The 15,475-nt window shown below is 49.1% G+C and overlaps 1 protein-coding gene across 3 annotated transcripts in view; it reads left to right on the forward strand.

The window, feature by feature from the left end:
• Positions 1-15,475, forward strand: part of Sdk2 (sidekick cell adhesion molecule 2) — a 276,319-nt gene that overhangs the window by 206,740 nt on the left and 54,104 nt on the right. For all 3 annotated transcript variants that reach the window (XM_087909821.1, XM_087909823.1, XM_087909820.1), the window contains 8 exons: positions 118-258; positions 2,646-2,827; positions 3,289-3,404; positions 11,406-11,601; positions 11,753-11,851; positions 12,293-12,484; positions 14,907-15,028; positions 15,348-15,457. In XM_087909821.1, coding sequence (XP_087765947.1) covers positions 118-258; positions 2,646-2,827; positions 3,289-3,404; positions 11,406-11,601; positions 11,753-11,851; positions 12,293-12,484; positions 14,907-15,028; positions 15,348-15,457 — 1,158 coding nt within the window. The remainder of the gene's footprint in view (positions 1-117; positions 259-2,645; positions 2,828-3,288; positions 3,405-11,405; positions 11,602-11,752; positions 11,852-12,292; positions 12,485-14,906; positions 15,029-15,347; positions 15,458-15,475) is intronic.

The raw sequence follows: 15,475 nt of genomic DNA on the forward strand, positions 1-15,475 counted from the left end.
ATGTAATGACTGCCCCCTTTGTCACCTATCACATGCCTGTGTAGATGGGGTAGAGGTGAGGGGGTAGAGATGGGGTAAAGGCCTAACCATACTTGCTGCGGTTTGTTTTGGCTCCAGGGTTTCCCTCCCCGAAGAGCCCCCCACGGCCCCTCCACAGAACGTTATTGCCAGCGGCCGGACCAACCAGTCTATTATGATCCAGTGGCAACCGCCTCCTGAGAGCCACCAGAACGGGATCCTCAAGGGTTACATCATCAGGTACAGGAGGGCACCCCACCCCGAGGGGGATGGGAGGTGGAAGTGGATGAGAAAACGGTAAAAATCCATGGTGGATCCTGGCCAACTCACAAAGACCAGCTGATGAGAAATGCCCACGCTATGGCAGGAGGGATTTGCACCAAAACGGCAGAAGAATGGCCAGCAGTGGTAGCCTTGGAAGCTAGTAGGAATGGCTGAACAAGGGTACGGTTTAACTCCTTCAAGGTTGCGTGAAAGACAACGCTGCCGTAGGGCAGGGCTGATGTGGGAGCAGACAGGGAGAAAGAGCTGACTAAGCCCACACAGCTCATAAGGGTCTGCGGCAGGCCTGACTTTAGAATAAGGTGTGTCCAGCGCATGGACCACGTGTGGCAAGGCTAGCTCTGAGTGGGTCTCGACAGAAAATCAAAACTTATTTAAAACATTATGAGATTTTTTTTTTTGCAATTTCTGTCTGGGCTTCATTTGCACAGCTCTCAATATGGACTTTGTAGATGACAGTGGTGACGTCACAATAGCCAAAGGTTGAACACGTCAGCCAGATGGAACTTGAGTGGAGAAATTGACGGGGAAAGAATTGGCTGGAAGGAGAAAGTTATATCTCTGGCTCTTGGTGAACACAAAGGCAGGTTCTGTGGATTTCTAAGCTTTGCATCTGGCTGAGAACTGTTTCACTAGGAACCTAAAAGAAAGCATAGGAGCCGACCAGAGTAAAATACCTAAATTCAAATAGTTCAGTGAGTGGTGATGCCTGCTGCCTAAGGATTTGAGTTCAATTCCCGGGGTTGGAGAGAGAAAAGCGGTTCCCACTACAGGTTGTCCTCTGCCCTCCACAAGTGTGCTATGACATGGGCATGTCCCCCCAACACAAATAAAAATTTTTGAATAATTTTTGGGGGCTGAATCTCAGTGGCTAAGTGTGCTTGCTGACTGTGTATCCAAAGGACCCAGGTTCAATTCCCAACATCCTCATGGCAGCACACACCATCTGTAAGGATCTAATGCCCTCTTTTGGTCTCCCTGGGCCCCAAACACACATATGGTACACAAACAGACATGCATACATGCAAAAACATTCATATACATATTTTTAATTTGATAATAATTTTTTTAATTATCTTGGGATTTGTAGTTACTAGAAATACCTACCTGTAGTTTGTAATGGGCTGGCTGCAAAATGCCTTTCCAAGCCTGTACCTCTTTCTTACACATCAATATCCTTGGGTGCTGGAGGGCCTCACAGTTAGAAAAGCCCACGTCTCTGGCTATCCCATGACCGGTTGGTTTTGCTATGGTTTGGGGCTGATCCTAAAGGTTCTCAGAGTGTGGTCTCTAACCCAACAAGGTCAGCACTACCTGAGTACTGGGCAGACTCTGATTGTCAAGTCTGTGCCCAAGACATTCTCACTGGGCAGCTAAGAGGATGGCCAAGCAGTCTGTGTTTTAATGAACCTCTGGGTTGTACTATTTCATGCTAAGGCCTAGAACATACCAGCTCTGGCATTTTGGGATGCATAAAAACACTTTGGGGGGCTTTGATTTTGCAACTGTTAGACCCCGAAATAGGTAAACATTATACTTCTTCCTAAGACTAGTCCCCTGTCCATGCAGAGCACCCCACATTTGCTTGCTGTTATCCCCTCCTTTGCCATGGTTGCTTTGCAGTGGATGATAGATATGAGGAGGTCAGTAGCCTTGGGGGTTCTCAGTCCCTCTCAGCAAAGGAGCGACTGTACCAGGCAAAGAAAGGAAGTGAGCTAAACTTGAGAAGTGCTTTCCTGGCAATGATCCCCAAAAGCTGACACCCAAGACACCTTCCCCAGAGACTCTCAGCCTCCCTAGCTAGCAATCTTGTCCATGTCTCCCAAACCCAGCAAAAAGAATGTCCCAGGGGTAAGGGATGTTTGAGGATCCGCTGAATATAATCAACTAGCATGCATGAAATCCTGAATTTGATACCTAGGATCACAGAGACTGGGTATGGTTATGCAAATCTGTAGTCTCAGCACTGGAGAGAGGACGGGGTGAGGGAGGATTAGGAATTTAAGGTTACCCTCAGCTACATAGTTTGAGGCCAGGCGTCCTAGGCTACATGATTAAACACACTGTCTAGACCTGTACTATCCAACAAGGTAGGGAGCAGTTAACTGTCATGATTCGAAACAAAACTGCAACAAAGTCAAATCCATTCCTCTTTGGCACCAAACCCATGTCACATGGCCAATAGCCATGACCTCTAGTGGTGACCCTATTAGACAGCCCAGATGCAGTTTATTGACGGAGAGCTCCCGGAATCATGGAACGTTTTAGCAGACAGCACCACTCTGGGCAGTTTGCTGCAGACAAGTCTGCAGGCCGACTCAACCCACTTTCACCTCTTCCTTCAGATACTGCTTGGCTGGGCTACCTGTTGGGTACCAGTTTAAGAACATCACGGATGCTGACGTCAACAACCTGTTGCTGGAGGACCTCATCATCTGGACCAATTATGAGATCGAGGTGGCTGCCTACAACAGCGCCGGGCTGGGCGTCTACAGCAGCAAAGTCACCGAGTGGACACTGCAGGGCGGTGAGTGGGGAAGGGGGCCATGCAAGAGCAGGTGTGTCCCTTTTTCCAGGTCCCCCGGCCTGTCGGCCTGCATGCCTGCTGGGCCATCCATGTGTCCACTCATGAATACCCTAGTCCATGTTGTTGACTTCGCCTGGGCCTTGATCATGGTGTTTGGTGTCATCTCCCCCCACCCTGCCTGGCTCCCACAGAGCGGATGGCAGAGAGGAAGAGAGTGGTTAGAAGTTGTGTGGAAAGAGTCAGAGGGACCTCTGTGATGCTTCACCTTTAACTGGATCCCAAGACAGCTTGGGAGGTGAACCAGACAAATGGATTGAATTTGAATAAATCCAGGAAGTAGGAGAGGAAGGGGACCTTTGGTTTGGTCAAGCATTGTCTGTTGAGTCTGCCTGTGTCTTTACCATCTGGACAAGATGGCCAGGCAGCCCCTTAGCTACAACCAAGCTCTTAATCTCCCATAGTTCCCACGGTGCCCCCAGGAAACGTGCACGCAGAAGCCACCAACTCCACGACCATCCGCTTCACCTGGAATGCCCCCAGTCCCCAGTTCATCAATGGTATCAACCAGGGCTACAAGGTAGGTGAGGGTCTCTTTTATCCTTCAGAAGGACTCTGGGGGACTCGGGGTAAGAAGAGAAGGGAGAAATGGTGGCTCCAGGGAAGATCAGTGGGTCACTGTGGGTTTCTAAAACCAGACTCCAGCAGGGAGAGGTCAAAAATAAAAGCAGAGCGCCCAGAAAGAGACTGTCCTTGGTAAACTCCAGCCACAAACAAGGCCGGTACACCTGAACATAGCCATAGTTCATTAGAACAATGTAACCATCCCTCCTTACCACTATGGTGTGGCTCTCACCTGCCACCTGCCAGGCAACTGTCCTTGACCCCGTACACAGTGTGGGACAAAGGCGTGGGATTAGGACTCAGGCCGACTTGGACTAGAATCCCAGCTTGCCTCCCGCTGATTGATGTCTTGGATTTCGGTGTGAATGTCGTGCCCGCTCCTTATAGCCTCGTGTGTGTGTGTGTGCCTCATTCTCTCTTCTTGCAAGAGTGCCAGTCACACGGGGTTAGGGTCGGTCCCTGATGGCCTCACTTAACTTCAAGCAGCCCCTTTAAAAGTCCAGGTTCCAAACACAGCCACCCTCGGGGAGTGAAGTCAGCTGAAGTCAGCACAGGCACGATCCAGCCAACAATAGAAGCATCCGCGTCGTAGCTGTTCCAATGCTAGTTGGTTTTCTGGCCGGTTTAAGTGCTGGGCATCCAGAACTTCTCAGACATCCTGTCCTGCATCCCAGGCCTGGAGTCCTCTTGTCCTCCTGCAAGGGGGCCTGCTTTCCTCTGAGAGAACTGAGGACATACCACCTAGCACAGGGCAAACTCCACATTTGAAAGAGGGGACGCTTGCTCTCAGCACTTGGGGGCAGGTAGACAGATGCCACGTGCTCATTTCCAGGGGTGAAGAAAAAAAAAAACAAGCCAGGAATTTAAGGTGTTGGGAAGCCAGGGTAAAGGAGAGAAAGCTACGGACTCTGGGTTGGAGCTACGACTCCCGGTGATTTCAAGGTGACAGCTGCCATATCCTCAAGTCCCCTGCACTGAGGCTGCGCATGTGTCACAGCCAAGATCATCTGTAGGACAAGTGCCCGCACCACTGTGACTGTGCAGTTAGGAAGCAGGAGAGGAAGGAAGGGCGATTGTTTTGCAAAAAGAATGTTCTACTTGTACTCAGAGCAACCTAGGGACCAGGGCTGGAGCCAGTGGGCCACAGCGCTCACACTTCCACAAAGGCAGAGAGCGCGGGCCAAAAAGAGTCTTTCTGGGATAGGGGCTGCAGCCCAAGCTTACAGTTGCTGACTGGCCGGAAAAGGCTGCTAATTGGGACTCAGGGGAGGGAAGAGGTCTGCATGGCTATGGAGCACAGAGGCCGAGCTGGGAACAATTAAGCTTCTGGCTGCCAAGCCTAAGCGTAAGTTTTATTCTACGTGTGGGAGGGATGAGCTACCAACTTCCAAGGCAAAAAGCTCCCCGAGGGCTAGAAGGCCACCAAGTAGGCAGGACAATGGGGGCAATGGCCTGCAGTGACCCAGAACAAGAAGACGATGCAGAAGCCCCCAACCCTGCTTGATCCCAGGCTCATCCCGTCGCTGTGCTCAGGAACTGTGCGGTGCAGGCCAGTGGCCACCAGCTGACTGATATGTTGAGCTCAGGAGCTCATGGGACGGTAACAGGACATCACACTGATGGGGGTGTACCCAATACCAGGCAACCAGTTGCATACTTCACTCATTCTCTCATGCAGGACCCTGAAGATTTAAGCATTGTGATCATCACCCCATTTCCTAGAGGAAGAAACTGAGTCATGGGGGAGACGTCATTGTTCACAGGTTGATCATAACTGCTTGATCACACACAAGAACCCAAAGCCATGCTTTTTCTTACATTAAAAATATGGGGCTGGATCAGTGGCTCAGCAGTTAAGAGCAATCGCCATTTTTTGCAGAGGACCAAGGTTCAGCTCCCAGCACCAATGTGGCATCTCACAGCTGCCTCTGAAATCCAGCTCCGAGGGATCTGATGCCCTCGGGCCTCTGCAAGCACCTGCATCTTTGTGGTGCACATAAACTCATATAGGCACACACACACATAGCATCCTTGTGGTACACATAAACTCATATAGGCACACACACACATAGCATCTTTGTGCTGCACATAAACTCATATAGGCACACACACACACACATAGCATCCTTGTGGTGCACATAAACTCATATAAGCACACACACACATAGCATCTTTGTGGTGCACATAAACTCATATAGGCACACACACACACACATAGCATCCTTGTGGTGCACATAAACTCATATAGGCACACACATAGCATTAAAAAACAAAACATGAATGGTGGCACACGCCTTTAATCCCAGCACTCGAGAGGCTGAGGCAGGCGGATCTCTGTGAGTTCGAGGTCAGCCTGGTCTGCAAGAACTAGTTCCAGGACAGGCTCCAAAGCTACAGAGAAACCCTGTCTCAAAAAAAAAAATGATAGGTAGACAGACAGACCGACAAATTGATGGAGGCTCATGTAGCCGAGGCTCTGGCCTTAAATTCAGTATGTAAACATTGACTTTGAACTTCTGATCCTCCTGCCCCCACTTCCAAGCCCTAGGATTACAATATGTACCACCACATCTGGTTTATGAAGTGCTGGGGATTGAAGCCAGAGCTTCAAGCGTTCTAAGCAAGCACTCAGCCAACTGAGTTACATCCTCAACTCTGTGTCTAGTTGTAAAATGATACCTACAACTTGATATTTTCGGAGCACAAGGGAATAGAAGTGAAGATCTTTTCTCTTTGCTTTTTTGGCCTTCAGAAATCTATGGGATTACGATGGTTGTCCCTTAGATATGTAATAAGATAGATTCCCTCCTTTAAATTATTAGAATGTTTGAACATCTACAAGAGTTGGGGAAAGAGTCAGATGACCACCTAACACCCATCTCCAGGTTCAACGTGGCCAAGTCACAGTCAGCTTTGTCCCTGTGCCTCTCAGATCCTCCTAGCCCATCGCCCGGTGGTCCTCAATGTCCCAATACTGCCATTCTTTAACACAGTTCCTCATGTTGTAGTAACCCCAAACATAAAATTATTTCATTGCTACTTCATAATTGGAATGTTGCTACTGTTGTGAATTGCAATGTAAATATCTAATATGCAAGATATCTGATACATGATCCCTTTGAGGTCACAACCCATAGGTTGAGATCCACTGCCTTAGCCCGTTCAGGAAACTAGCTGAAGTGAATTCCAGGCAGCTGGTCGCATCACCGCTAAATGTTCTTGGAGAGAAAGCTTCTATACAAGGTCTCTATTAAAAAATAAACTCACATTGACTGTATTACCATGCCCCAAAATGTCAACCATCCCATTGCTACAGCCTTTGGATTTCTATGATGATCTTCCAGCCAACTCCTGCTGCTGGTTGGTTGATATATTCCTAGATGGAGATGAAGGCTACCCAGTTGCTATTGGTTAAGGGTTTAAGTTTCCATTGATCTTAGAGTCTCCCCCTCTCTCTCCCTCTCTCCCTTCCTCTGTCCTTCTCTTCCTCTCTCTCTCACCCTCCCTCACTCTCTCCCACCAGATTTATTTGGCAAAGAAACTTAGTCATTCATCCAATGAATTTTCCACAGGCCTGGATTTTGCTGATTGCCTCCCTGTGGGGTCATTTAATACGTTCCTCTGAGTACCATGTCTGCAGTAAATTGGAATGTAGAACTAGTGGCCAATTGGATTTAAGTTTTTTTGATTACCCTTTTTTTTTTTTTTGCAGGGAGGTGGGGGTTCCCCAAATGGTGCTGTGTGTTGACATCAGAAGGTGCAAAGTTTGCTTGCCTTTTTAATCGTGAACTTGATGGCCACGGACAGCCCTTGTAGGGTTTATGATTTTAGTAGGAGTTATAAAATGAGGGTGAAGACAATACCGTCTTTTCCTCTTGATTAGCTGAGATGCCTCCAGGAAGGAGGGAAGGAGGGGGAGAGAGGGAGGGAAGGAAATCAAGAGGAAAAAAAGGAAGGAAGATGATGGGTCCCTTTGTCAGTTTTCTACATTAGGAAATATTAAAAACCCCATTCTTTTCCATGGCTTCTCAATTCTCAGCATTATAAAGTAGTTCCCCAGCATCTTCTAAGGCGACAGTTAAGTTTGGGTTGAAGGGGGTACCTTTGGCTCCATTTTGCTTTTAGTGATGTCGCTATATACTTAAGAATTTTTAAACACATCTGCTACGCTCCAGTCCACTGTGGTTATCATCCCTACTGTGGCCAAATGATCACTGGCCGCTTCGAGTTGGCTTGAGTCTTTCAGCATGGTCCCAGGAGTCTCTGATGGCTGCCTGACTGGCTGGGATGACAAGATACTTCAAGCTATATAAATGTGTATGAAATTTACATACAAAGGTTGCCAGGGTTGGCAGTGAGAGCCTGTCATCCCATCCATGTGGGGAGGCTGAGGCAGAAAAGCCACAAGGTCCAGGACTGCCTGAGCTGTGAGTTCAAGGTTATCCCAGTCTGCCTTCTGTCGCTGTGCTAAGACCATGATCGGAAAGCAAACTGGAAAGGAAAGGCTTTATTCAGCATACAAATCTCGATCAGGTCCATCACTAAGGGAAGCCAGAGCCGAACTGGGAAGCAGAAACTGAAGCAGAGGTCATGGAGGAGCGCTGCTTACTGGCTTGCCCTCCAAGGCTTGCTCAGCCTGCTTTTTTATACAGCTAGGACCTCCTGCCCAGGAGTGGCACTGCCCACAGTGAGCTACGGTAGGCCAATCTGATGGAGGCGTTGTCTCAGTTGAGGTCCCTTTCCAGATGACTCAGCTCGCGTCAAGTGCTAAGGGGAAGAAAAAAAAAAAAAAGACAAGGTAAAACTGACCTAGTCAGCCAGTCCCTGTCTCAAAATAAAAAGTGAACAGAGAATTGAGACGTAGCTCAGTAAGCTTGCCTAGCATATGTGAGTCCCAAGGTTCAATCCCCAGCCCAGGGGAAAATAAAAATGTCTTCACTGTACCTGGGGTCAGACATTTTCCCAAGGAACTCTAGATCCCCTTGAGATAGAAATAATAGATACCATGATGTGACTACTTGGAGCGTTTCTTGCTCCAAAGATAATATTGTTTCTCGACTCTGTTAGTTGACAGCAGGGAGATAATTTTAAATAAAGTGCACACCGATGGGGCTGGAGGCGTGGCTCAGTTGGCAGTCTTTGCCTGGCATGCAGGAAGCCCTGCGTTACATCTCACAACACCACGAAATTCAGGCAGGACAGCACCTGTGACGCTAGCACTCAGATTGTGGAGGTAGTAGGAGGATCGGAGGTTCAAGGTTGTTCTCTGCCACATTGCAAGTTCAAGGACAACCTAAGCTGCATAAAATCCGGTCTCAAAAAGGCAGGGTATGGGGGGGGGGGGGTGCTGATAGTTTCCATTCAACATCAAGATTGCAAGTTTTCTCGTAAGTCATTGGTCTTTTGTTTGCAACTTTTCTGTCCACAGTAAAAAACCCTTGCACAGATTGCTTGTTACCAGCTCCCTCATCCCGCAGCCCCAATAGCTTCAGAACAGTGATAGGGGTGTGAAACTACTGACCAACAGCTCCAGTTCTCGGCATCTTTTATGGTCTTGGGATATAAGCCACGAGGGCCACACTTCACACAGCTCTGCCTTGGTCTCTTTCAAAGAGTCTTCCTTGCTGTAGTTTTTCCACAGCTCCATGCCCTACTAGGTCCATCGGTTTCATGTGGGTTTTGATTTTTAGGGATTGATTTTTTTAAAAAATTTAATTTCATTCTATAATTATGTACAATATTTACATGGTTCCAAAGTCAAATCCACAAAACAGTTTTTAAGAAAACTAGCCTTGGGTAGGGGACTCGCTTGCCGTACAAGTCCAACAACCTGAGTTTACGACGGAAGTGTGAAGCTGGACACAGTCACCACTCACATCTGTAAGCTCAGCATACCCCTGCTAGGAGAAGGGAGGCAGAGCAAAGGGCCTCCAGCAGCTGGCAGACCAGCCAGCCTGGCACACACAGCAGCGAACAACAGCAGAGACGATCTCAAGCAAACGAGAAGGCAAGGGTGGACCCCTGAGGCCGTCCTCTGAACCCCACGTGTGCACTGTGGCATGCTCAAGCCCACGCTCATTTTTGCACACATACACGGCATACACACTGAAAAAAGGAAGGCGGGAAGGCAGGCAGGGAGGCAGGCAGGCAGGCAGGCAGGTTGGTTGACTCGCTTGGCCCTGCTCCATGAATTCATCAGTGGATTAACCCACTGATTATGTAAGAGCATTTATTAGTAAATCACCCTCCAATAATTGGCCCCATCAGCCAGGAAACAAGCCTTCAACACGTGAGCGTTTGGGCAGGAGGGTTGGGGTACTTTATATCCAAATCATAACACCAAGAAATCCGGGGAACTTTGTGACCCTACAATTCCATACCCCTGTAATATACATATCTGACAAAGCTGTCTTGGGATGTCTTGGCCCTGCTGCCATTTTGGGTCTCAGGTGTGGAACTAGGGGAAAAGTTAATATGGTCGGTCACAGAACCACACTTCCTTTGCCTTGTACTCATTCCCATGAGTCATTTTTTGTGGACAAGACCCAGAGATACTATTTTAAGACATCTGTAAAGAAACTCTTTTTTCTTTATTTTGTTTAAAATGGTAGTGATTGTAATGAGCTTAAGCCCACCAATAAAATAATATTTACCCAAATTTTACACTTGTTGGGGAACACACCACACAATTAATTCCAACAGCATAATTAATTCAAATTTACATTAATTAAATTAAATTAAAACATTAAACTCATTTCTTCATCTACTCCAAGGAAGTTGGGCAATTTAATTGCTATGAAACAAGATAACTAAAATAAAGAGGATATTTAACATACTTATTAAATGCCACTTAGTATTTCTGATTAGTATTTTTAGGGTCTAATTAGTGTCTAATTAACTTGCTATAGGCTATCTTTTCACAATACCAATTAAATTTCAAAACATCCTTTATAAACATCCGGCCCTGAAAAGGAGAAGATTAAGCATTGTTACGGGTGTGAGTTAATCAGGAGACATTGGCGTGGTATTGTTTTATATCTATAAATACCATGCTTATTAAAACTCCTCAAGTGTAGCTTTTCACCATTAATTGCTATTTAATCAACTTCAAATAAATGAGGAAATCTCTGGGACCAGCTGCCATTGTTGGAGACAGATGAAGGGCTCAGAAAACATGAGCAAGAGGTAAGGGTGCAGGAGAGGAGGGGCGGGCGCAGGGTGAGGGAAAGAAGAGGCAGGCTACCCAAGGATGGAAGGAAAATAGGCAGGGAGACGGGAGAGAAAGCAGTGGGGGTCCAGATGGGCTCTCTTGCCATCTCCCCACCTCTGGGTGAAATGTGAGATTGACAGTCTGACCTGGAACAAGTGTAAGACAGTAGCAGCTGACACAGCTGTGACATCAGACCTCGGAGAACCCCGTGGGAAACTAGCCAGTAGAAAAGCGGGGGTGGCATCTGCAGATCCTCAGCTTCCCCTGGCTGTGTGATAGAGGGCCAGTGAATTGGCCCTTCTGAGCCTCAAGTTCCTTGTCTTTGCACTAAAGGGGTGGCTTTGTGGATGTGCAACCTGCATGGTCACCCAGGACTCCAGGCTTAGGAGAGCTTCCCCTGGTGAAGTGGTCTGCCGTGGTCACTTGGGACGGATTTTGGAACTAATGGGTCTCTGGCTCGGGTTTTGTGCCCAGTCTTCAGATCACTGGTCTGGTTCTGGTGAAATACCTTCCTTGTCGGATTGCTTGGAGAATGGGTGACGGGTGCCTAAGGGAAACAGCCAGTACCATCCATGTCTTGCCTGGAGTCAAGGACCAAGACACCCAGAGCATCAGAATGCACACGGGGGGTGACCTGTCTTACTTCTCTCTTCCCTGGGATGAGTGGACATAGGAACAGTGTCCATTGGCCTAACCTACGGAAGGGAGCTTCACTTTTTCTAGAACATTCTTCTGGTTTCTCCTCAGCTGATTGCCTGGGAGCCAACCCAAGAAGAGGAGGTTACCATGGTGACTGCCAGGCCCAACTTTCAAGACAGCATCCACGTGGGCTTCGTGTCCGGCCTGAAAAAATTCACAGAGTACTTCACATCGGTGCTGTGCTTCACCACGCCTGGAGATGGGCCCCGAAGCAGCCCCCAGCTGGTGCGCACCCATGAGGACGGTAGGTGTCATGGGCCTCAGCTCTACCCACCCGCCAACCCAGGCCCTTGGGAAGTCCCTGAGCATCCTGGAACACAGCAGCCATCTTGCCAAGGGTGGCCATGTTCTGACTCTAATGGGCTCTGGTGGGTGGGGGACACTTTTGGGGACAGTGCCTGGGCCGGTGGGACACCTGAGCTTCAATGACATCCTGGACACCTCGCTGAAGGTCAGCTGGCAGGAACCCGGAGAGAAGAATGGCATACTGACAGGTAGGCATGCTGATGCCCCTGAGCCCAAGGGCGGGGCAGTTGGGAGCTGAGGTTATCCGCTATCTGTCCCCTGCCTGCAGCCAGCTCCCATCCAGACCACCCCACTGAGTCACACTCTCAACTCTAGTTTTGTGCTTTCAATCTGCCCCACTTCTCAGGGCCCCTTCCCCAACTCTGTAGGACCTCAGGGTTTGAAGGACCTTAAGGGTCTGTCTGTCACAATATGTAACTCTCTCCGCCTGCAATCCCTGCCCTAAAGGACATCCCACTGAGGCTCCCCTGGGCCCTAGGCTAACACCAGCAGCTCCTAGCTCCTTCGGTCCCTCTGCTCCTGGAGTGAACCAAACCACCAAGCTAGAGAAGGAACGAGAATTGGAGCAAGGGTCAGGGTCAATGCACAGTCTCCACCCAGCTCACGCTACCACTGTGGACTCTCCCCAGGGTACCGGATCTCCTGGGAAGAGTACAACAGAACCAATACCCGTGTGACCCACTACCTGCCCAACGTAACCCTAGAGTACAGAGTCACGGGCCTCACTGCACTCACCACCTACACTATCGAGGTGGCCGCTATGACCTCCAAGGGCCAGGGCCAGGTGTCGGCCTCCACCATCTCATCTGGTGTGCCTCCAGGTGAGTGCTCCCACCAGGATTCCTGTCTCTGCTCTGCTGAGCAGCACTCATTCTGGAGGGGGCTCTGTCTGTCTGTCTGGTTTGTTGGTTAGTTGGTTGGTTGATGGTTGGTTGGTTGGTGATTGATTGATTGGTGGTTGGTTGGTTGATTGGTGGGTTGGTGGTTGGTTGCTGATTGGTTGGTTGGTTTGTTGTTGGTTGTTGGTTGGTGCTTAGTTGGTTGATTGGTAGGTTGGTTGGTTGCTGATTGGTTAGTAGTTTGCTGGATTAATTGGTGGGTTGGTTGATGGGTGAGTTGGTGGTTGATTAGTGGGTTAGAGGTTAGTTGGTTGGTGGTTGGTAGTTTGTTGGTGGCTGGTTAGTTAGTTTGTTTGTGGTTGGTTAGTTTGTTGTTGGTTGGTTGATGATTGGTTGGCTGGGGATTGGTTGGCAGGTAGCTAGTTGGTTTTTTGTTTTGTTTTGTTTTGCTTTTGTACAGGGTCTCATTCTGTAGCTCAGACTGGCACTGAACTCACAGTAGTCCCATTCTGTAGCCTCCTGAGTAACTGACGTTACAAGCATCAGACAGTGCAACAAGGTTCCTGTCTATTTTATGGACAAAATCTCACCATGCAACCCATACTGACCTCAAAGTTTGTAGTACTACTATCTCAGACTTCCCAGTTCTAGGATTACTAGTGTGATCATCATACCTGCCCTTGAAGGGGCTCTGTCTTGGGGTAATGTTGATAATCCTTCCACAGGGTTCTCTACTTTGCTTGACTCTATGGGCCAAGGGTCCTCCCCTGAGCAGACTTGGATCCCATGACCTTGAGTCCTAGGTGATGTACTGTATGGCTCACTGTCCTCCTCCCCACAGCCCTGAGCACAATAGATGGACTAGGAGGACTCTACCCTCTCTCACTCCCTATACTCCTCATCCCATAGCAGACTCCCTGCCTTATTCTAAGAGATAATTCTTACTGTCCACACTGGACTGCAACTTGTAGACAGGCAACAAGGTGGTCGAACAAGATGGGAATAATCTCAGCCCCAGCTACAAACACTAAACAAATCAGGCATCACCTCCAGGCCTCAGTTTCCCCATTCATACACATACAAAACTGCACCAGATCACCATGTGATCCTATGCAGGTCAGAAAGACTGTGCCTGCATGACCCACCCAGATGACCTGGATCCACCTACTGAGGTGGCCAAGGTACCTGAGGCCCCTTCATCCCCCAGTGACAACATGTATCAGTAATACTAATAGATATCTGTGTGGGACTTCCCAGGCCTGAGTTCCTGGCTTTCTATGCCTCCTCAGGGCAACTCCCTACCATATGTGGTCATTGCTGTCACCATTATTCTGGGACATAAAGAGGGAGGAAGATTGTTGTGTCGGTAGCTCTCCTTGAAACTGACAGAACGCTTGACAAACACAACTTAAAGGAGAAAGGATCTATTTTGGCTCACAGTTCAAGGGTTCAACTGTCATGTAGTGAAAGTCACTTCAGGAAGAGCTCATCGCAGGTGACATAGCATCTGGGAGCTGGGGGGTCGGGGGTGACATGACACATGGTGCTGGTGCTCAGCTCCATCTCTCTGATTTTGGGGGGGGGGGGTTTGTTTGATTGTTTTGTTTTTAATCTCAGTCCAGGACCTCAGCCTATGGAGCAATTTCACCACTCCCTTCACACACACCCCACCCCACCCCACCCAACCTAGAAACTCACTCACGTGCATGCAGACTTGTCTCCATGGTGATCCTAAACCCTGTCAATCAAAGATACAGTCTGTAGTGGAAGAGGTGGAAGAGTTAGTCAAACTGACGTGTGTGGATGTTCGTTTGTTTCATTTATTGGTTGGTTGGGTTTTTGATACAGGGACGTACTATATAGCCTAGATTGGGACTCACTAAATAGCCTCGATTGGCCTGGACTCACTATGTAGCCAAGGCTAGCTTCAAACGCACAGCAGAATTCTGCATTCTTTCTGTCCATCCTGAGCCCCAGAACTCCCGAGCTCCTGGTTGGAAAAGAGAAGCTGCCTCCTGCCTGCCCCAGCCCTTCTCGCCTCCCCAGCCATCACAGGATATGGAGGGCTGCAGCATTGTATGGATGGAGACAATTCTGATCCAAATGCTTGTGATGAGCCTAGCTTGATTTGTGCAGCTTTGTGGGCACTTGCTTATTGCCAGACCTTCCGAGGGAAGCCCCTGGCACACATAACTCCAGGCAGTCTGTGCCCTCAGATCTGTCCCAGCCTCCCAACAGGAATGCGGCACCTGGAAGACAGAATCAGTGTCACAGATAGGCCTTGGCCGGACTTCTCCTGAAATGTCTCCAAGAAAAGCAAACTGCTCCCATTCATCCCTGTTGCAGAGTCCTGTTCCCAGGGGAGCCACCCCCTTACTTTTTCTACCCTATTCTTTCTCCCCAGAGCTCCCGGGGGCACCCACCAACCTGGGCATTTCCAATATCGGCCCACGATCCGTGACCTTGCAGTTCAGGCCTGGCTACGATGGGAAGACATCCATCTCCCGCTGGGTGGTGGAAGCTCAGGTAAAGCTGCTAGAGGGGACCCAGACTCCTCCCCAGGCAGCCTCGGGTGGCCCTGAGAAGATCCTGTAAGGGGTGGGGGGCCCACTGAAGCTACAGGTATCTGGTCTATCAGCTGGTCTTGGATTCAGGCCTAAAAGTGCGTTTATCCAGCCCACTGTCAGGCACTAATGCAGGAGGACTCGGGGCCACCCTGCTGTCAGTTGTAGCTTTCAGAATAAGACCTTCCCTGGGTGGGAATGATGCCTGCTAGGGAGTTGGGGAGTCAGAGCATCCCATTCAAGCACAGCAAGTTGGACAGGCCTTAGGTTCCCTTCTCCAGGTGGGCGTGATCGGGGAGGGAGAGGAATGGTTGCTGATCTACCAACTCAGCAACGAACCTGATGCACGCTCCATGGAGGTACCGGACCTTAACCCCTTCACCTACTACAGGTAAGGCACAGGTGGGAA

The sequence above is a fragment of the Myodes glareolus genome, chromosome 9 (assembly GCF_982192425.1).
Source record: "Myodes glareolus chromosome 9, mMyoGla1.1, whole genome shotgun sequence".
In the NCBI taxonomy this organism is placed as follows: Eukaryota; Metazoa; Chordata; class Mammalia; order Rodentia; family Cricetidae; genus Myodes; species Myodes glareolus.